Source organism: Tripterygium wilfordii, chromosome 19, assembly GCF_013401445.1.
Source record: "Tripterygium wilfordii isolate XIE 37 chromosome 19, ASM1340144v1, whole genome shotgun sequence".
NCBI lineage: Eukaryota > Viridiplantae > Streptophyta > Magnoliopsida > Celastrales > Celastraceae > Tripterygium > Tripterygium wilfordii.
This window is the reverse complement of record NC_052250.1, coordinates 1,083,608-1,104,884: the sequence shown is the minus strand read 5'-3', so window position 1 is coordinate 1,104,884 and position 21,277 is coordinate 1,083,608. Positions and strand designations below refer to the sequence as shown.

At 37.3% G+C, this 21,277-nt stretch overlaps 5 protein-coding genes across 7 annotated transcripts; 3 read left to right on the top strand and 2 right to left on the bottom strand.

Annotated features, from left to right (window-relative positions):
- Nucleotides 1–693: 693 nt before the first annotated feature.
- LOC119984935 (ribonuclease 3-like protein 2) lies at nucleotides 694–7,831 on the top strand. Its single transcript, XM_038829056.1, has 8 exons — nucleotides 694–1,267; nucleotides 1,828–1,980; nucleotides 2,099–2,478; nucleotides 3,666–4,089; nucleotides 4,536–4,688; nucleotides 4,816–5,186; nucleotides 5,905–6,123; nucleotides 7,568–7,831. The coding sequence occupies exons 1-7, from the start codon at nucleotides 788–790 to the stop codon at nucleotides 6,083–6,085; spliced, it is 2,142 nt and encodes a 713-aa protein (XP_038684984.1). The 5' UTR covers nucleotides 694–787; the 3' UTR covers nucleotides 6,086–6,123; nucleotides 7,568–7,831.
- On the bottom strand, nucleotides 6,855–8,842 carry LOC119984936 (alpha-1,3-arabinosyltransferase XAT3-like). Its single transcript, XM_038829057.1, has 3 exons — nucleotides 8,478–8,842; nucleotides 8,270–8,386; nucleotides 6,855–8,166 (listed from the first exon to the last, which is right to left on the bottom strand). Exons 1-3 carry the CDS (start codon nucleotides 8,590–8,592, stop codon nucleotides 7,010–7,012), a joined length of 1,389 nt encoding a protein of 462 aa, XP_038684985.1. The 5' UTR covers nucleotides 8,593–8,842; the 3' UTR covers nucleotides 6,855–7,009.
- A 506-nt stretch (nucleotides 8,843–9,348) lies between these two features.
- LOC119985199 (uncharacterized membrane protein YuiD-like) lies at nucleotides 9,349–12,736 on the bottom strand. 2 transcript variants are annotated; one of them, XM_038829416.1, is made up of 5 exons: nucleotides 12,435–12,736; nucleotides 11,322–11,478; nucleotides 11,176–11,226; nucleotides 10,545–10,637; nucleotides 9,349–9,738 (listed from the first exon to the last, which is right to left on the bottom strand). In XM_038829416.1, the coding sequence occupies exons 1-5, from the start codon at nucleotides 12,578–12,580 to the stop codon at nucleotides 9,679–9,681; spliced, it is 507 nt and encodes a 168-aa protein (XP_038685344.1). In that variant the 5' UTR covers nucleotides 12,581–12,736; the 3' UTR covers nucleotides 9,349–9,678. The 2 variants fall into 2 exon arrangements, with proteins under 2 accessions (XP_038685344.1, XP_038685345.1); XM_038829417.1 differs by lacking the exon at nucleotides 12,435–12,736 and having other exon boundaries at nucleotides 9,551–9,738; nucleotides 11,322–11,486.
- A 3,255-nt stretch (nucleotides 12,737–15,991) lies between these two features.
- LOC119985975 (GDP-L-galactose phosphorylase 1) lies at nucleotides 15,992–18,961 on the top strand. Its single transcript, XM_038830483.1, has 7 exons — nucleotides 15,992–16,825; nucleotides 16,955–17,076; nucleotides 17,165–17,224; nucleotides 17,358–17,600; nucleotides 17,690–17,875; nucleotides 18,018–18,266; nucleotides 18,362–18,961. Exons 1-7 carry the CDS (start codon nucleotides 16,699–16,701, stop codon nucleotides 18,725–18,727), a joined length of 1,353 nt encoding a protein of 450 aa, XP_038686411.1. The 5' UTR covers nucleotides 15,992–16,698; the 3' UTR covers nucleotides 18,728–18,961.
- A 670-nt stretch (nucleotides 18,962–19,631) lies between these two features.
- Nucleotides 19,632–21,149, top strand: LOC119985218. 2 transcript variants are annotated; one of them, XM_038829442.1, is made up of 2 exons: nucleotides 19,632–19,735; nucleotides 20,602–21,149. In XM_038829442.1, the coding sequence occupies exon 2, from the start codon at nucleotides 20,612–20,614 to the stop codon at nucleotides 20,819–20,821; it is 210 nt and encodes a 69-aa protein (XP_038685370.1). In that variant the 5' UTR covers nucleotides 19,632–19,735; nucleotides 20,602–20,611; the 3' UTR covers nucleotides 20,822–21,149. The 2 variants fall into 2 exon arrangements, with proteins under 2 accessions (XP_038685370.1, XP_038685371.1); XM_038829443.1 differs by lacking the exon at nucleotides 19,632–19,735 and adding an exon at nucleotides 19,832–19,972.
- The last annotated feature ends 128 nt before the right edge of the window (nucleotides 21,150–21,277 follow it).

Sequence of the window (21,277 nt, the reverse complement as noted above, 5' to 3'; positions counted from 1 at the left end):
CAATGGTTTCTTATTTGTTGGGTCAACAAAAATATTGGTCCGGTTCCATCTTTATTACACAAAAAGTCAAGGCAGGCACGTATTCTAATATAGTCATATCAACAAAGTACATCTTCCAATACAACCACATCAACAAAACACAAATTTCTATATAATTTCTCTTCTTATCCAACATGGAGGTCAACAACATTCCATTCATTCATATTATCCACAATAAAACTACACCAAAACATCAATTATCAATACATCCACATCAACAAAACACTTATCCCAATACAGCCACATAAACAAAACATATTTTACAATACAACCACATCACCAAACGACAACATCTTTGTTGACCCAATAACATTTTACTATTACATTTGCCCTCATGCCAATTGGGCGAATCATGTGGAAGGTTCCAAATATGGCTCTACAGTCTACACTGCCAAGAATATTCCTCAAATTAATTTTTTGTTTTTTATATAAAAAACAATTTATTAAATGAGTTTTTAATAAAATCAATTAAATCAGTAATTTATATTTATTAAAATTGATTTGTCACGCAAGTAAACTAGTAAATGCTCAAAAAAATGAAACATATTTATGATTAAATAATTAAAAATTTAATTATTTTAATTTATAATAAGCAAGCAATAATAACACTAATTGGATTCACACTCCAGTTCCCGTCGAAACCCAACTGCCCCAGTCGAGCGTTAAGTGCACGCTCTTCTTCCTAAATTCAAAGTTTTAAACTTTCCAAACGATCAGACTCCGTAAACCCTCTCTCTCTCACACAATTATGGAATTCGAAACGTCTACAATGAATTACATTCAATCTGCTCGAATTTACGACCCCTCTCGATGGAAACACGATCCCTACGCAGTACCACCGCCGTACACGGTCTTCTCAACCACCACCGCCATGGAAATCGGACAAGTTCCTCGAATCGTTCCGGCGTCGCCGGAGATGGAGCTCGCCGTATCTTCTGTGGAGAGGATAATTAAGTACAGGTTCAATAACAAGCGCCTACTCGAGGAGGCTCTCACACATAGCTCCTACTCATACTCTGCTTCTTATCAGCGGCTTGAGTTCGTTGGCGATGCCGCTCTCGGGAATGCGTTCAGTAATTTTGTTTTTCTTGCTTATCCTGAGCTTGATCAGGGACAGCTTACTCTGTTGCGTGCTGCGAATGTTAGTACAGAGAAGCTTGCTCGCGTTGCGGTTCGGCTTGGGCTTTATCAGTATGTGAGACGCAATGCAGCTTCTCTTGATGATAAGGTAATGAAAAAAAGTCATGATTTTGAGTATTAGAGTTATAGAGTTGAAACCTAAAGGTCACATATTTTGTAGTGTAAGAACTGCCTACATCCTGGCTGTCACCAATTCGCCTAGTGCGGGAGCCTGGGAGCCTTTACGCGACTTGTTAATATGTGATCAAGTGATAGAGTCGCAGTGATGCAACTTAGAGGTTATAGATAGCCTCTCTACATATTGTGTGGAGTGTACATCCTGCATGTCTTCGGCTCCACCCACTGCATGAGCATAAGTTGTGATTTTGAATCTGTGTATATATACATATATATGCTTGTGTTGTTGTTTGAGTAGATAGAGAAATTTGTAGTAGTTTTTGGACTTTAGGATTAAATAGATACAAAAACAACTCTTGTTTTACTAATAGTGTAATACTGTTAAGTGTTTCGTGATTTTTTGTATTGCATTGTATGAGGTTGCTTACTCTCCTAGTTGCGAAGGAAAAGGGCAGGGCTTTGTTTAAACATGATATATGATGTAAAGTAGTCAGATTATTATCATTGAATTGTGTCATTGTGCCGTTACAGGTAAGAGAGTTTACGGATGCAGTGAGTAATGAGAATGGCGCTGTTGCACATGGTGGATCCGTGAAAGCACCTAAGGTGCTAGCAGATATTGTAGAGTCAGTGGCAGCTGCGAGTTATGTTGATGTTAATTTTGATCTCCAAAAGCTCTGGGTGGTACGCCTTTTTTGAATTTTCTGATGAAGGCTTTGATTAAGACTTGTTTTTTGATTTGGTTTTACCTATCGGTTTAGTAATCGAATTAAGGGATTGTTGTTGTTTTTGAATATGATAGATATTTAGAGGTCTTTTGGAGCCCATTGTCACTCCTGATGACTTGCAGCAACAACCGCAGCCAGTGACAATGTTATTTGAGCTGTGTCAAAAGCAAGGAAAGAAAGTTGACTTAAAGTACTGGAGAAATGGACCAAAGATCATTGTGAGTGTGTACGTGGATGGCTGCTTTATCTTCTCAGGGTCATCTGAGCACAAGGAGATTGCTAAGCTCAATGCAGCAAAGGGAGCCTTGCATAAATTATTGCAGCCGATGGATATTGACAATCAAATGTCTGACATGGATACTGACATTCAAATGCGTGACATTTGTGACGGCAACGGCATCAACAATGTCTTTGAGCTCTGTGGCAAAGAGATGTGGCTCATACCATCTTACAAGTAAGGAATTCTATAATTCATTAGTAGCCCTTTTGGGGATATGCAGTAGTTAAATCTGTCCTATATTATGTAAACTTCTTACAATTGATACACTTCATATAGTGATGTGAACTTCCTTGTGCCAAATCTTACAATAGAGTCCCTTCAGGTCTTTCAAGTTACTTTGACATTGTCCTTTTCTAAAGCTACACAGTGAGTTCCAAGTTTCTCTGATGCAAAGGTTAAGATACAAGTCGATTTGACTGGAGTCAAACATGGAACCTTGTCTATATGTGTATTATTCCGTTCCATAGTATAGTAAATGACATGAAACTGCATAAAAATCATGGTTTTTGGTATTTTTCCGTTTTAGATTAGCTAAATTTGTTATTTTTTTAAACAAGTCATATTTTTTATGATCATTATTAGTGTGCAAGGGGATTTGAACCTTGTCCTGGTTCAAGTCCTAAGGAATAGGCTACCACAATGCCAAGACTCCTTTATTTTTATCTAAATCATTTATTTGCAAATGGTTTTTTGGTGATTTTGAAGTTATATATTTGAATAGTTAAATTTGGTATGTGGTCTAAATTGTTTATTCGCAAATCATTAGTTCTTGGATTGTTTGCAACATTTTTATTCACATATATCTTGTGTATTTTGCGAAGGGAATATTAATCTCTAGGCTAAGATGGGTGTTGAATCGAGTGACAGGAAAATACTGGTCTCCTAGGGTTTTGTGCCCATGTGTTTAAGTTGGTCTGTTTGGTTTATGGCTTGCTGTTTTTGTTGTTTTGTATGTAACCGATCAGCGGTTCCCTTCTCAATAACAGAGGCTCTTAACAAAATTTGAAGGTGCCTATGTCCACTAGGGGGAAAAAGAAGAGTCTAAAAGTTATTGTGGTCAAATCCTTCTAAAACTGTCAACTAAGAACTTACAAGCTCTGTCTGTCGGATTTTGTTTGACGTAATGATCTGGTAGTCTTACACGAACGACTATGTTTGAGTTTTAGTTTCAAAATCTCCATGATGTTTATCTCTGTTGGAGTAGAATGTTTAGGAATATCTTATTATCAATAGAAAGAATTAACAATTAAAGATATTGATCAAGTTAGAATTCGTACTGTTATGGGGTGAGTAAATTGTGTCTAGCTCTTCCAAGTTCAAATATCTACAATGAATCACATTCCATCTCCTCCCATTTGTAGCTTCACTATCGAGAACAACGAGCCCTACACATTACCACCTCTGAGCACGGCCATCTCAACAACTGCCATCCTCCACGAAATTGTTCCTCGAACCGTGCCGGCATCACCTGACATGGAGCTTACAATCTCTGCCGTTGAGAGAATAATTAATTACAATTTTAGGAACAAGCGCTTCCTTGAGGAGGCACTCACGCACAGCTCCTACACAAACTCCGCCTCTTATGAACGACTGGAGTTTATTGGAGACGCTGCTTTGGGGCTTGCATTCTCCAACTATGTTTATCTTGCGTATACTGACCTCGATCCTGGGCAGCTTTCCCTTTTGCGTGCTGCGAATATTAGCACAGAGAAGCTGGCACGTGTGGCAGTCCGTCATGAGCTTTATCGCCATTTGAGGCACAATGCATCCAGTCTTGATGATAAGGTAATAAAAAAGCAAGGATTTGATCATGTGTATACGTGGCTTTTTTTTTTAATAGTAGAAAATTTTTGACTTTTTAAAGTTTTCTCTTCTTCTGTATATTTAAAGAGATTTGTAGTAGTGTTTGGACTATTATTTTAAGTTATAGAAAAGAATTTGCTTTTGAGAGTGACATTTATGTTTGTATTTTATTTGGTAAGCACTAGCAGATTTTAAGTTCTATGAAGATTCTGATTCTTTTTTTGGTGGGTCTAATTATATAGTTTGATTTTTTTTCTTTACATTATTAGATTTACTTGAATGCTTTTGAAAGTGGGTTCTGTTCAATTTGTATGCTCAAATCAGATACCATAATTTCTTTTTGTATCCTGTTCAGTCATTGGTTATGATTCTTGTAGACAGTAGTCAGATGATTATTACTCATTGAGGGTGCTGCTGTATTGTTACAGATGAACGAGTTTGCAGCCGCAGTGAGTAATGAGGATTCCACCGTGGTGCACGGTGGATCAATGAGAGCACCTAAGATCCTTGCTGATTGTGTGGAGTCAGTGGCAGCTGCCATTTATGCTGATGTTAATTTCGATCTCCAAAAGCTCTGGGTGGTCAGTATTCTGCCAATTTTCTGATGAGAAATTGATAAAATGGTCGTTTCAGTTTCTTCTTCTTTTTCTCCTTGAATTGGTGTAATAGTTGAATTAAGGCATTGCTATTGTTTTTGAATATGGATAGATCTATAGGGGTTTTTTGGAGCCCATTGTCACACCCAAGGACTTGCAACCACAACCAGTGACACTGTTATTTGAATTATGCCAAAAACAAGGAAAGCAAGTTCACATAGAGCACTGGAGAAACGGAGCAAAGAACATTGCTAGCATATATGTTGATGGCCACTTCATTACCTCTGGGTCTTCTGAGCAGAAGGAAATTGCAAAGCTCAATGCTGTGAAGGGAGCGTTGCATAAGTTATTACAATCAATGTCTACGGATAGTCAAATTTACAACTTTTGTGATGAAATTGACGATGCAGTTGAGATGGAAGGCGCGAAACAAAAGTTACATGAGCTTTGTGGCAAGAAGAAGTGGCCTAAACCATATTACAGGTAGGAATTCTTTAATCCACTATTAACTCCTGTGGGCATGTACAATAGTTGGATCCGCCTTATATTACATCAACTTCTTACAATTGATACCCTTCATTTAGTAGATAGATCTGCCTCATGTTATTTAAATTCTTATAATTCATAACCTTTCTATCTTTCAAGTTTCAGTAACGTAATCCTTTTGTAAGATTTACCACATCTACTAGCATGCACGAAATTTTGGCGTGTCTTTAGTTGGTCTGTTTGTTTTGTCGTCGATGACAACATATCATCATGATCTACTGCTGTAAATAATGGATTTTACTTCACCCTTGGTCTTAATGCTTATTTGCATCAAATACCAAAACTTGAAATGCTTTCGTAAACAAGCCATGTCAGAAGCAAACTTACGGCGGAAGCTATGCAAATCGCAACTATCTGACTTAACTACGTTTGGTGCAGAGAGGGTATCATTGAGTAACTTGCTGCGATCTTTCACTAGTCTAATTTACTACGGTATTTATGTTTTTTGTGATGTAAAATAGTTGGATCCGTAGTTGAAAATTTTGTAAAAAAATGACAGGCCTCTTCATAGGTTTACATCTGCATGGACTCTACAATAGCACATAAGTTTATGCTTCACTTTGCGTTTCTTACAAAGTTACTTCTGTTAGTTTCGTTCTCTCACTCATGATACTTTCAAAATCTAATACTACTGTTTGTGATTTTTGCTTTGCAGCATCGAGAACGAGGATGGTCCTGCTCATGACAAGAAATTTGTATGCTCGGTTAAAATTGCAACCGTAAATGGCATACTTTATATGTCAGGAGATCAGAAGGCGAGAGTGAAGGAAGCGGAGAATTCTGCAGCTTCATTCATGATACGTGCACTGCGGGAGTCCAGCTATCTGCGACTCTGATATTGTTCCTAAATCTGCAACGTGAGCTTCTACCACAGGTGGGCTCCTCTTGCTGCCATTTTTAATATAATCATTATTTGCTCTTTAATGGGTGTATATAAATATACGTGCATCATTAATGGAAGATTGAACCTGACAGCAGTGATTCCGAAATCAGTAGTGCTAGATAGCCCATATAGTGATAGTCCAAGTCTCTTAAATGAAATTTTAAAACGTTTTAACTCTCAAAATACATGTTAGATTTTAAAAAAAATTGCATATTCAGAATCAACGCATAAAACTATTTCTAACGAGATCCATTGTCGGTGAGTTTTATCGGATAAATCTTAGTTCCATTGTTTTTTTCAATGGAATTTCTTAATTCCATTGTTTTTTTCAAAGGAATTTCAAAAACAAATGAATTCATAACTAAAACAATGAATTCTAGACTGTGCTTTAAAAAACAATAGAATCTATATTAAAACATGAATTATTGGATAAAAGAGTGGAAATAAAACATGAATCATGTGAAACCATGGGCATGAGATTCTGCTATTATACAATTTCGGAATGAAGATGACATGTAGTCCATTAGTTTGGTAGCCCATGAGAGCCCAACAGATTTATTCCGAAATTGTATAATAGCAGAATCTCATGCCCATGGTTTCACATGATTAAATGCAATGTGATTTGGAGGATATCAGAATTTCTCATAGCGAGTTTTTACAAATGTGGGTTGCTATTAGTAGAGTATGTGTGGATTTGTTTGATACATAGTGCAAGGATGAACTGAGGATAAATACCCATTTTATTGGCTTGTGATTTTTTGAAACAGAAAAATATACTTCTTATACCAAAAAGGATTTCATATGCTGTGTAATGTAGTCTTCTTCAATCTTTGTACAGTGATTGTGCTTCTAGGAAATTTCTTGTACAGACATATGTTCAATCTAGAGGAACTGAGAGTCCGATAAGTTCCATCGCTTGAACAATAGTCTTCCTAAACCTTGTTATGTTAACCTTTAGATCCTGCCCATCAACATAAACAGCTCTAAAGGGATAATATCCCTGTGAAACTATGGATTGGGGATCAGTGATGACTGGATGATCCCGACCATACTTTTCCAAGAGAGAGCTCTCCTCTGGTTCAATCTTGTACTCCAAGTAGTTTATACCCATCTCGTTGGCTGGACTGCCAAAATAGTTTGTCGATGCCCACTCTAGTTGGAGCGGCACCACTTGCACCATCACTGCACCATTAGGCAAGAACAGCTCATTTGTTAGGGCAGCACCATGAGCTCCAACCATAATATTGCAGGAGTTAACTACTTCTGCGAATGTGTCCAAATTTGACATCCAGTTATCTGTTGGTACAACAACCTGGAACCCTAGTTCTTCCATTGCTCTCACCATTTCGTGCTCGTTCAAGAATCTCCTTGTTTCGTTTCGGGTAATGAGCATTGCTCTTGGCTTTTGAATCTCTGAAACATCGTTTACCTGCAGGTTGTATGCTTTTCTGAGGAAATGCCTGAAGTCGAACATCGAGTATCCTCCCGGAATTTCAGTTTTGTTGAGTGCTAAATTATTGTGGTACTTGAGCCCTATAACGGATCCTGGAAAGCAATGAACACTTCCATCTGCTGCTGGGTTTATCACCTCATAGTTAGACAATTGTTTCAAGATTCTGTTGTACTTTTCCACCCACCAAGGCTGGAAGTCAGTGATGATGAACTGCAGCTGTGACCGGAAATGGTGGCAAGTGATGAATAAGGGGATGATAATTTCATTGAACTCATGAAATACATTCCCTGTGAAGCCACCGGAGGAGAAGACCATGGCAGGGACACTGTGAGTGTAATTGCAAGGAGGCAAATTGGTATCTGCTGAAACTATCTGCAATGCTGTAACATCGTTCATGGCAGTTTCATCCTCTCTTCTCGCGTATGGCCTAACCGTTGTCTCGTTTCTTTCTTGATCAGACGACACATGAATCGTCAACCCATTGTTACCAATCCTAACAGGATTGGTTACAACACATACTTCTGAGTGAAGATCAAAGTGGCAAGAAAAGCCTGTATTTTCCAGCTCCTGTCGATCCTCCCCTGTTTGCAGTTTCAGACAGCTGATTCTTTATCACTAGGAAAAAAACAGAGTAGCAATTCATAGAACAAAACATGAATGTTTTTGAGATGAAGAAAGAACCACCTCTCACTAGTCTTCTTAACACAAATTTCAAACTCTCTTCTTCTTCTTCTATGATCACCCCTTCATCCACTTCTCTTCTCTGCAAAATTCCTCTCCAATTTGACAGCTTCTGCTTCCCTTCATATCCAAAGAAGCAAAGTGAGTCTACAACAGAACAGAATATAAGCTCAAACATAAACCAAGCTCATAAAAGAGAAATGGAGATTACAGGACTCAAATGGGTTAGCATTTGATGTGAAACCATCGATGCAAACCAAAGCAATCAGAAGTAAACAGATTACTGAAGTTGTGCTGATCACAAGCCTTCTTGACTCCTCCCTCATTGTACTTCAATCTCTCAAGACTTCTTCAAACCTTGGTCTACCAACCAATTCAAGGTTCACTGATATAAACCCTATAATTCTCCTCCTTGAAAACGATTTGATACTGTCTTCAGTTGTTACCTCTTATTTTTAATGCATTTTCTCATTTTTATAAATGGAAGACTGTGAAAGATGAGCTGCATTCCTTAATAAATTTATTGATTAAGTTGTATAAAATGGTTGTTAGATATTAATTAGTCTCGTGCATGTCTCTGTCTATCTCCCTCTTTCTTTTGTTTGACCATGTTTGGTAAACAAAGTTACGTATATATAATGATAGTTATGAGTCTTGTGACATATTGCTCTAATCCTCATATATATGTAGGTGAATGTGTGGTGTTGACAAAAATATTTGGGTACAGGCGTCGAGTTTTTCAAATTACCCTTTTTTTTGGAAGGGTGGAGGAGGATTCGAATCATGATCACCACCAAGATGATACACAACATCCTTACTACTCCAATTAGTGACTCGAGTGTTCAAATTACCCTTTCATACTTATTAATTACATAACATTCAATATCCTAAACTACTGTCTTCCCCACCCGCATAAGTGAATTTGTGCTACATATAACTTTTTTCCAATATTGTTCAAGGATTTAAGAAAACAATCTTGGGCAGACAAATAGTGCAGTGTTCCAATAATAAGAAACTTCCTAGTCATTGAATCGAGAAGAGTAGCATAAGGGCAGAAACTTAGAAGATCTGATTAGAGAACATGGCTGCAATTGGAAAAATAACTCAATATATCATCACTGCACACAAACATAATCTTGTCCTCAAAGATCTTGCATCACAAATAAAGGAAGGCAGTTTGAAGTCGTATAAGAGAGTAGAGGAAAGAAAGACATGGAAGGCGATAAATCGGCAAATTCATATAGACATCACAAATAGTCTAGCATCCTAAACTTCCCATCAAGAACTACAACCACCACCTTGCTGAGATGAAAGTCGTTTCGACGGATAAAAATGAGTGCAACAATCTTAATAACCTATTAACTGTTCAATTTCAAGGTCAGACAATCACAAGTGGTTATGTTGAATCCCTTTTAACTCCAACTTCGCATGACAATTGCCACTATACATCCAAGCACAGCACCGGCACCTACCTGCATCAATGTGAGGAGAATGATAATACTTGCTACGGAATAGGGATCAAGGGCATTGTGTAGCATAAAATATTTTAGCACCATCTTATTCATTCCTAATATTTTGAATCATTATTCCCAGATGCTACGGTAACTATACGAGACTCGAGGATGGGATGCTATACTAAACAGAAAAACGAGTTCCTCAGTGGTGAACAAAGTTAATGAGGGAATACTGTGGTAGTACCAAATATCCATTGTTAATTTTAGCAGTGACCATGGATATTAGTAACTTCTAAAGAACGGCACGTTTATGGTTTCGTAATATAGAACAATCTTATCTGGTTGAAGATATGTTCTTACCTATCTATTACTCAGAACGAAAAGATGTTATAGGAGAGGGAACTCATGCCATCCATTTCCTCAGCTTAACTGAAACTTCTCTTTCATAATGAGATTTCAATCCCTTTCGTTCTTTCAGTTTTCCATTAAGTACTCGTGACAAATTTTCAGGAAACAATGCTAATTTGACTATCCCCTATCACAACTTGCATGTCTACAAGAATCAAAATGATTGGTTATAAGCTTCTAATGCCAGCAACAGGCTTGTGATAGTTTTGGAGAAGGTGAAAGAAGAGTTGACTGTGAGAACATTGAGGTTGGTGAATCTTTATAAAAACTCCAAGCAGGCAGGCAGGCATGCCTAACCTTCTATTTGCTGCAGGAGTGAGGTTACTAAAAGACAAGTCTACCACTTGAATTCCATCATATGGACACAAGAGCCAAAAAGCAAACAATTCTTATTTTTATAATTTAGAGTCACAAACCTGAACAGGAGTATGACCAAGCTTATCCCTTAAAGGCCTCACATTTGATACAGGGTGTTCAGGAGGTAACTCGCACACAATTTGGTTTAGTAACTGCAATAAGAAAAATAAACAATTAATATTAGGAATATCCCAAATCAAATGGTCAAGAAAAAGCAATATGCAGTCCCAACTTACAAGCACAATGAAAATCAGGTATATAGAGCTAAAAAATAACAAATAGTACTCAAAACTTATATAGGAGTGAAAAATGTTTGAAAACGAACCCAAACAAACAGAAGAGATGGAAGAATGTATAAAATTATTAATGCAAGGAAATTTATTAACGTATCTCACATAGTAATACCAAAACCAGGATAGATTCACAATATATAACAGAAAGAAAGTGTGAATTTTGAAACAAAAAAGAACTGGTCGTAATTGTTTTGAGATAAATAGAAACAATTTAGCAAAAGGTGGACATACATACTCGAGATCCCAATGTGTTCCAGTGGGCTGAAGTCAACATTAAATGATTTCTTGTCAGAGAGGAAACAGGTTTCATTTCATACCAATGATTTTATTGATCTCACATAATTTTCATATGGCAATCTTCTATATACATATGAGACAACTATGTTAAATTTCTTACTTCAGCTTGACGACCTGCATGAAGTCTTACACCAGAAGCATCGTACATAACCTGCAAAATGCCACATCATTAGTCCAAGTAGGATTCCAAAAAAAAAGAAGGCAACACGAAGAAATAAAAACAAGAACGAGTTAGCAAGTACATACAACACATGCTACAACCAGTGCGATAGCAAATGCCGATGTTCCAGTTCCCTCTTGTAAACCAATAGCAACTGCAAGAGCTGTCACTAGTGCCGAATGTGATGAGGGCATGCCCCCTGACCCAAGCATCTTTCTAGAGTCCCATTTCCTATCCTTGTACCTGCACATCTAAGATGAATTTCTCAAAAAAACTGAGTGGGAAACGTAAAAGAATTTCCATATCAATAAATGTTAGAACTTAGAATGAGTGAAAATGCTTCAAAAACTAATACAGTAGTAGCTTCAAATAAAAGGTGCTTCACATGCATCATGCTTATGAGATTGAGACTTTAGCATGTTCCCCACTTTCTACATGTGAGTTAGGAATAAGAACTGTATGTGAAGGCAACATTACTCAAGCATTCAATGTACAGATTTTTTTAAAGTTCAACAAGTGTTCTAACAAAAAATTATTCCATACTCAGACAACAAATTAACGATTAATCTTGATTCTTCACTAACATCAAGCAGAATCTTCACAAAACCGTGACTGGTTGTTACCATTTACAATTCTGGACAAACAAAAACACAACAAAATCCCTTACCCAGTCTACTTGGGTCAGTTACATAAACCCCTTTTTTTTCCTGTGTTCAATTGCTACAACTTTGGCAAGATTCTAGCATTGACTAGAACACGGATGTCATTTGTAAGGGGATTCGACAACTAGATTCATTCCCAATATATATCAATACAAATTGAGGCACCTTATTCTTTGTAATTAAGAGACACAAAATTAAAAAAGAATAGGGTTTAGCCTTTAGATATACACATGCAAATTAAAATTCAGGTATCATAAAGCTTAACCACCCACAAACGAGTAAAGTATATATGCATTCAAAGATTATCAAAACTGCCAAAAGTAGCACTGTCATTGGTCGAAAACTCAAAAGAGTTGAATCTCACATCCACATAACAGCTGAAGCCCAAAAAGAGTGGAAATTTACACCTTGAATGTGTAGTTTAAGTCACAAAAGGCGCAATTTTGACCCAAACCCATAAAAATTCTCTCAAAAAGGAAATCGCACATTCTATACAATCATAAACAAAAAGGAACATAGAGAAAAGTAAGGCATTACCAGGAGGTGAAAGGCTTGAGAAACTGAGCGATGGCCAAGGCGAGGAAGGCACAGAGTAGAATGGTATTAGAGGGGATGACGGACGGCTCAGATGACGCCGATCGAAAGCTCGATGACGCATCACCGGCTGTGATCACTTCGTTCATTGAAAGCCAAAGGGTAGATGAGTCGAAGAAGAAGAGAAGCTAAAATAGATAAATTAAATTCAAATTGAAACGAAAATCAGTGAAGGATTTGTAGGCAATAGTGTCTCCGTTGAAGCATTTTGATTGGGTTGGGATTCTGGTAAAGCTGTCTCTCTCCAAGACAACGTCGGATTCCTTTCTTCTTTCTTTGTGTTTATCCTATCTGGGCTGGACCACCATCAATTCCATACTCTCCGGGCTCGGCTTTTTGGGCCAAGGCCCAAACTTCATTGGCCCAAAGTGAAAGTGTACATTTTCCTCACATAATTCATGATTGGATCAATGACTTGTTTGCCAAATCTCCCTCTCCTCACTTTCACCTTTCTTTTCGCATGTTCTAACACAGTAACACCCTCTATGGCGTGATTTGACGTTATTTTTGTGATGGGTTTTGGCCAAGCACTTAATCGACCCATGTGATTTATGGGTATTACTTGTGATCCATGGATTTACCATTGGAGTAGAATCCGATGAGTTGTGTTTTCGGTGGATTCCCTCATCACCTAAAAAATGTTATCCCTATTGGTTTCATCTCTAGTTTACTCATCAACCTCTGAAAACAAATATATGAAATTGTTTTTGGGGCAATCAAGGGTGGATCCAAGGAGAACTACATTAAGCTGTAGTCCAAAATTATACATACTTATACAACTATACATTAATAAATAAAAAATACATTTATATATTGTTATATATATCGTCTTCTTGTTAATTTCATTTTAAATAAGTGTAATGTTGTAAATAGTTCTAAAAAAAATTTCAAGGGCAATGCCCTCGGACCCCATCAACTTTTAATAGTCTCCCAACATCGAATCCTAACTCTACCCTTGAAGATAATACGTGTATTTTTTGTATCTCAAACTTTATTATTGGCCAGCATTTTGATGCATGGACTAAACCAATCCATGAAATTGCCTTTGTCTTAGTCGTTGTCCTTTCTTGGATTTGGAATATATCTTGATAGGCTCTTGTGTGTTGTATTGTTTTCCTTTGAATGGAAAAGTAACATCTCGTGCTCACATCACACAATACAACTAATTAGTACAAAAAAATTACAAATTGGTCTTTCTCATCACGTGAGACATGTTGAAGGTTTATGCCTACCTACCAAAGGAAAAAAAAAAAAACCACCAAACAAACAAACAAAAGACTTGAAAATAGAGATACACACATCATGTATGTATAGTTTTCACATGCAAGAATGATTCCATCTCTAGATTCGGAATCTCTTATCTCTCACTCTTCTCTTTCTGTGGACCTGATCTAATATGTCCCCCCCACGTGCCTTTATGCAGAATGTGCATGAGAGGTAGATTATTTCATACCATTTATATTATATTTTAACAATGTTTAGGTTGAATGATCCAACGGTTTGACATGTGGAAATTCATAACTCGTTAAGGGGGAAACACCCAAACATATGGACAAACTTTTCAATGGGTACTCAACATGTAAAAAAATCAGAGAAATAAGAGTTTATAAATTGTGAACGTTAACGTGAATGCAAGACCTCCTTCTTTGATACCAAATAGTGCACCAATCTTGTCCCAATCCAACTCCCATTGGGTTTCTTGAAATTCAATTGCATTTATTTGGAAATTAGAAAAATTTGTGTGGATGAACTTGTTCCACCAAATGGAGCAAATTGTAGTCCTTATATTTTATACGAGGATAGACTATAAAGAATCCTTCCATCTTAAGCTTTTTAACACTTTTGGAACTTTATTTCCTCTACTAAATATTCATATGGTTGGGATTTTTAGGGGTTAAGTTAATTTTTGGTCACTGAAAGATACTCAAAGTTTCACTTTGATCACCCAAAGATCAAACGTTCCAAGTTGGTTATTCAAAGTTTTTTTTGATACACTCTAGCCACTCGGTTAGATTTTGAGGATTTCGGGCAATCAACTAGCTTATATATATATATATATATATATTAATTTGCCTCCATCCCCCTTCTGATTTTTTAGGGTTTTTAAAGATTTTTTTTAGATGGGAAAGAAGATAAATGAGGTGTCATACAATATATATATTAATTTATTATTTTCCCTTTTGACATTTGGCAGTCACATAAACAAAATGCAGTTGTTTTTAGTGGTCAACGCAACACGTCAGCATGTTGACTGACCGAAATACCCATAATCTGTCCTGGTGACCAAATTGTATCAAAAAAAAATATTTGAGTAATCAACTTGGAACATTTGATCTTTGAGTGACCAAATTGAAACTTTGAGTATTTTTTAGGTATGTTTGGGACAAATCCCAAATCAATGGCCACGAAAAAAAAGAACCCTAAAAAGGGAAAATGGTATCATAGGAAGCTTCTTCCTTTTGTAATCTTCTAGTTTTGTTTGTGCACATTTTCTCTCATGTATCAAATATTTAGGGGAGAAAAACTACAAATTAAGTTAGATTTAATTACCAACAAACTAAGAAAATAAAAATAATTTCAAGAACAACAGTGAGACTTAAAACGTATTATGTGATCGATCGTGTCTTGAATGGCTTCCTCGTTTTCAATTTTGTGACCATACGTGTCTTGAATGGCTTCTTCGTTTCCAAAAAATGTGATACTTCGTAACCCCAATTTAAAATATTTAAGAGAAGAAACTTACACGTCAAATGCAAATTTACTTTCCTATCATTAGACTAATCTATTATAGAGAAATGCCCAACAACCAAATGTCACATAATGAGAATTCCAACTACCAAAATTCAATGTGAATTTGCAAATTTACTTAATTTAAATAGTTTTGTATAACACATCCTATAAGGGGAGGTCCAACTGGATCCAACCGATGCAACATTTTGGTGCACCAGATTTTTTTTTAAAATTTAGAAAAATCATAAATATTTAGTATTTAGAATCATGAATATTTTATATTTTTTGAAAGGCCCACAGGTCACACACACGCTAAGCCATGTTCGAGGGGTGCGGATAGAAAACTACCAAATCCCAAACCCCCTAGTGACGAATATAAATGTATATTTTTTTTGTTTAAAACAAAAATTAAATTCAATATGAAAAACGGTATAAAAATTTTAAGCCATTAGATATACACTCAAAACATTTGATCGCGATGAATTTGATTTTATTTGTAACAAATAATATACCGTTGGATTTTTTAGCACCAAAAAATACTGGACCTCCCCCAATCCTCCTAGTCCTATAGGCGCGTGAGATACAAAATTCTTAACCTTCCCAACTAATTGGGCCTAACCGACCTGATTCAGGATCAATAAATCACCATCCATCGCCAGTAAGAAAGAAAACAGAGTCTGTTGAAACAGAGCGAATAGAGGTCGGGGTCGGGGTCGGGGTCGGGGTCGAAGAGGTCCCAGACATTTGCCCCATCAGGACAAAAGCCCTCGTGGTCCCTCTCCGGCAAATGTCCAGGGAAAGCACAAGCTGCACAACGACCTCTCTTTCTCATAATTGTCCATAAGCGCATACAGGAACCACCAACACCACTCACCAGGCCACAACATTCACACCCTATCTGATCTATATATAGAACCTCTCTACACCAACCGTAATTCACAGACGCCCACAAAAAAACCCAACTGAGAATTAGCTTTAAGATTCTAAGAAACCGAGTCTGCTGGTGCTGATCCTGCTTGATTCCTTACTGGGTCTGTGTGAATTTGGGGGTATTTCCTATGGAAGAGGAGGGAAAGGGAGTTGGGTTTTGAAAAAGATTGGATTTTGTTCAGTGTTTTTGGGGGTGAAAACCCAGGTCTGCAAGTTGTAGACATCACGGCTATATTCGGAGTATATCGGCCTCTCATTCATGTCCGGTCTGTACGACGCAAGGGTTGTGTGATTGAGAGCAACCCTTCGCCGCACGGTGGACGTGGTGCTTTGCCCTCCGAAGGCGGCAGTCCTTCTGATCTCCTCTTCCTCGCCGGCGGTGGTTCTTTCTTTGCCTTCTTTGCTGTATATTAGGTTGTAGGATTATTAAGATAAATACATATAAAGTTTTGTCTACTAATTGTTGAAGAAGGAATTTTAAGATCTTGGTTGAAGAAAGTTTTAAGTTTTTGAACAAGTTCTTAAGCAAGCAAGAAGGGTAAGAGACATGAATATGTTGAGGATTAAGAGGGTTCCCACCGTCGTGTCCAACTACCAGAGAGATGATGAGGATGAGACTGCTCGCCGAGGAGGGGGTTGCGGCCGCAATTGCCTCAGGCTGTGTTGCATTCAAGGTATTTGTTGAAATGCTTTGAATTTTTAGTTTTTTTGGATGATTTAATTTTCGAGTAGATTCAGCTTTGCTTTCTCTGGGTTTTAATCTGTTTTAATAATTTAATCTGTTTGTGGATTAAATTGTATAGAGGCAAAGCTCCCCTTATATGCCTACAAGAGGCAGGACAAGAATGCTTGCGAAAAGGTTGTGCCGGGGCATGAGATTAGCCAGCCTACAGTTCCATTTCTTGACTCACTGCTTCTTGGGGAGGTAACAAATGAAGGCATGCTTTCTAATATGTGATTTTTGCTTGTATAATTGTTTTTTTTTTTTAAAATGGTTATGCTTCGATTGTCAGTGGGAGGATCGCATGCTAAGAGGGCTTTTTCGCTATGATGTCACTGCCTGTGAAACAAAGGTCTGTTTATTTTTATCTGTCTGATCTTTCTTTTACTAGTGTACTTTCAAAAAATCGGCACAAATATGTAGAAGTATATTTAATCAGTAGGGTGTATCATAATGTTCGTATTTATGGTGTCGTTTTGATTTAGGTGATACCTGGTGAGTACGGCTTCATTGCTCAGCTGAATGAAGGCCGCCACCTCAAGAAGAGGCCAACCGAGTTTCGTGTTGATAAGGTGCTTCAGCCATTTGATGGTAGCAAATTTAACTTCACTAAAGTTGGCCAAGAGGAGGTCCTCTTTCAGTTTGAGGCAAGTGAAGAGGAGGAAGTTCAGTTCATTCCAAATGCGCCCATTGATGTTGAGAAATCGCCAAGTGTTGTTGCGATCAATGTATGTGTTATTGATTTCACGGTAAATTATTAAGTTTTGTTTGTCTTTATGATTGTTAATGTCTTCTTGTTATGCATACAATTCAACAGGTTAGTCCTATTGAGTATGGGCATGTGCTCTTGATTCCTCGTATTCTTGAGTGTTTGCCACAAAGGATTGACCATGAAAGCTTCTTGCTTGCTCTTCACATGGCTGCTGAAGCTGGGAATCCATATTTCCGGCTGGGTTATAACAGTTTGGGTGCATTTGCAACCATTAACCATCTTCACTTCCAGGTTCCTATCTATTTTCTACAGCCATCTATCTTTACTCTATGAACGTATAATTTAGATTTGCCTCACAATTATACTGACTAGTAGTGGATATTTAAACTTATGGAATAGGATAGTTGATAGCTAATAATTCAATGCGAAACAGGCTTACTATTTGGCTGTGCCCTTCCCTGTCGAGAAGGCTCCTACCAAGAAAATAACCACTTCGGATGGTGGGGTGAAGATTTCTGAACTGTTGAAGTATCCAGTCAGAGGACTTGTTTTCGAGGGTGGAAACACGCTGCAAGATTTATCAAACACTGCCTCTGATGCCTGCATTTGTCTTCAAAATAACAACATACCTTACAATGTGCTCATTGCTGATAGTGGAAAGCGTATCTTTCTATTCCCACAGGTGATGAATGCGGTACAAGTGTGTCACTAATCGTTTTGTTTATTGTGTGCATATTCAGATTCTTAACCCGTTACTCTGATTATTTTGGTGAATAGTTGTATGCTGAGAAACAAGCTATTGGGGAAGTGAGTCTGGAGCTACTCGACACCCAAGTGAACCCCGCTGTGTGGGAGATCAGTGGTCATATGGTGTTGAAAAGGAAGGAAGACTATGAAGGGGCATGCGAGGAAAATGCTTGGAAGCTCCTTGCAGTGGTTTCACTCTCGGAAGAACGATTCCAGGAGGTAACTGCTCTAATTTTCGAAGCCATTGATTATGCTAACAATGGCGATGACAAAGCGACTCATAGCTTGGTTAAGGAGAGTGGTTCCAAAAAGTCTCATGAAAAAGCAGATGCCATTAACCGAAGCCCCCGCTGTCCTATGGTGACTGGGAAGCATGAATGCCTTGTTCTGCAGTAAGATTTGGTTTGAAGAGGCTTGGCATTTGTGGTTCTGTAGATGAAGTATTTGGAGTTTGGTGTTTTATTAAGTTGTATTAGTGTTTATGTGAATTCTGGCAGTATAGCCTAAATAAGCAGACTGAGTTTGCATTGTATCAGTGTGTTTGTGTGACCATCATCATATTGGTCCTCTATGTAGTTTTTGTATGGAATGGATTTGTCAGTTGTCAATGCTATGTTAAATTTGCTACCATATAAATACTGGCCATTCAAACTTGGCCGAGTAGGTTTTTGATATTTTATTTAATGGGTCTTAAATTTAAAGTCTCTCGCCAATACTTTGGGTTCACATCCTTAGTAAAATATCTGCGATTTACACTGATCTTGTGTAGTACACTTCTGAGGGTGTGGTGTACAAGTCCGGAGGTTTACTCCATCGGGGTGGAATCCGAGGTTCCCCTTGTCCATTATTTGTTGCTTTTTTGTTGTCTGTTATTTGTTACTTTTTTGAAATAATTGACTATTTCAAAGAAAGAAATTGAAAATGACACTAAATTAAAATGCGACAACCCAAGATATGTTATCAATCAATATATTATTTTTTTAGCAATGTGGGTCCAAACTACCAAATCTTTTGTTTCTATAAATTTAGAAAACCTATTGCTTTCTAATTATTGTCAATGCAAATCAACAAATCCTTTAATTTTTTTTCTTCATAATTCATCAACAATTTCCCTGATCCATCTGAACATTTTTTATTAGGATAAAAATATTAAGGTAATTTTTTTTAATCTCTGGTACACAACTACAAAATGACCATTATATCCCTCACTTGACACTTGTCGAGCACTTGAAAGGGAGGGATGTATTTACAATTCAGCACAATTAATTGGGCCTGTCCGGCCCAAAATTAGATTTTTTTCGTAGGCCCAAAGCGCATCCACAGATCGGCCCATAGTCGTTTGCCTATTTTTGCTCTGCCGCAGCGGTTGTTCCCTTCAAGCGTATGCAGAGAAATCGAAATCTGGTTAGTATTCATTCGAGCTCTCCCTTCTCATTCGTTTTCTTGTTGGGTTTTAGCTTCTTTTTTGCTTTAATTGGGATGCTTCGTATGTGCTTTTTTTAAGTTGCTCGTATATTGAGTACATTCTCAACCAGTCCCGCTTCTCTGTAATGAGCATTTGTTGGATAGTTGATTTCTGCTGATGGGTCCTGTAATACTGTTTTCCAGAGCCACTGAGTGATGTTTTGATGGTTCTTTCAGGTTGAATTGAGTTTTAGTTTTGACTTGATTCTACATGGTATTTGGTACTTTATTTGGTTTATTTTATTTTGATTCTCTTGCGTACAAAACTGTTTGTTTATAGAGAGTCTGAAAATTGTGGTTTGGTAGCTGAGAAAGATAGATAAATAAGATCTTTTAGTGTTTTGGCGCACATATATCCATTTAATACGGTGAATGTTGATTATTTAGGTTGTTCAGCAAGTGTTTGATAAAAGGTCCCGGCTGTGGGTTTTGCCACCATCATACTCTCTTCATTTCCTCTTTTTGTGTTTCTTGCATTGAACTAGATTTGGTTCTCTTTAAAATCATGTGTAAAAAATAGAGTCCATTATGACTTGTAAGCGAGGGCATGCATGGCCGGTTATGTGTTTAAGCCATAGATGTAGTCTTTCCACTATGCAGGGTCAGATTGGAGTGACGTGTGTCTGTTGCATCATTTGCTTCAGCAATCCTATAATAAATAATCAAATTTACGATGGTAGAAAATGTTTATTTTTCAGCATCCAAGGAATAAGCACTAGCCAATGGTCCATTTATGCCGCTGCTTTTTTTTGAGAAACTTTACTTCTATCTGTAATTTGGAGTGTGACTGTTGAAATGAATTGCAGTTTGTCCAGAATGAAGAAAGGAGCGCACCCTCAGAGGCAGTGGATATCCTATGTGACCCAGAGTGGTAGATTGATGCATGTTATGATGACAAAAATCCATAATGTTGGCAAAGTATATCACTTCAGAGCAAAACGCCAAATGGCTGAAAGTTTAGGTCAGATTGCCAAATTTAAGCGTCGTTATGGGCTGGAGAATGCTGAAGAGGAGGCTAAAAAATGACCTTGAAGAGTGGTATTCAATAGTTAGATTTCTCATATATTGATGTTGCTTTAAAAAAGTTGAACTTTGTTAGTACTTTGAAGCACAATTGCCTTGTTTAGTTGTTTCCTAGTTTCCCAAATCCTAAGAACTATCCTTGTTGATTTAGGATGTATCCAAAGAAGGAATGAATATCCTGGTTGAAAATTAGTCGTCTCCCAAATCTCTTTCTTTATTTTCTCTCTCCCTTTCCATTTCCTTTTTTTTTTAACATTGTGTTTAATCAATCTGCTTATCTTTGTTTTATGAACAACAATGAAGATGAGTAACTGTTATCCTTTCATGAACATATCTGCATTTCGTTTTCAGAAGTGTGTTCAAGGAATCTACATCTCTCTGAATTCTTGGCCTATTTATATGTACTTTTGTTAGTTTTTATGATACTGATGTCAGATATGCAAATCACTTGTTATCTTC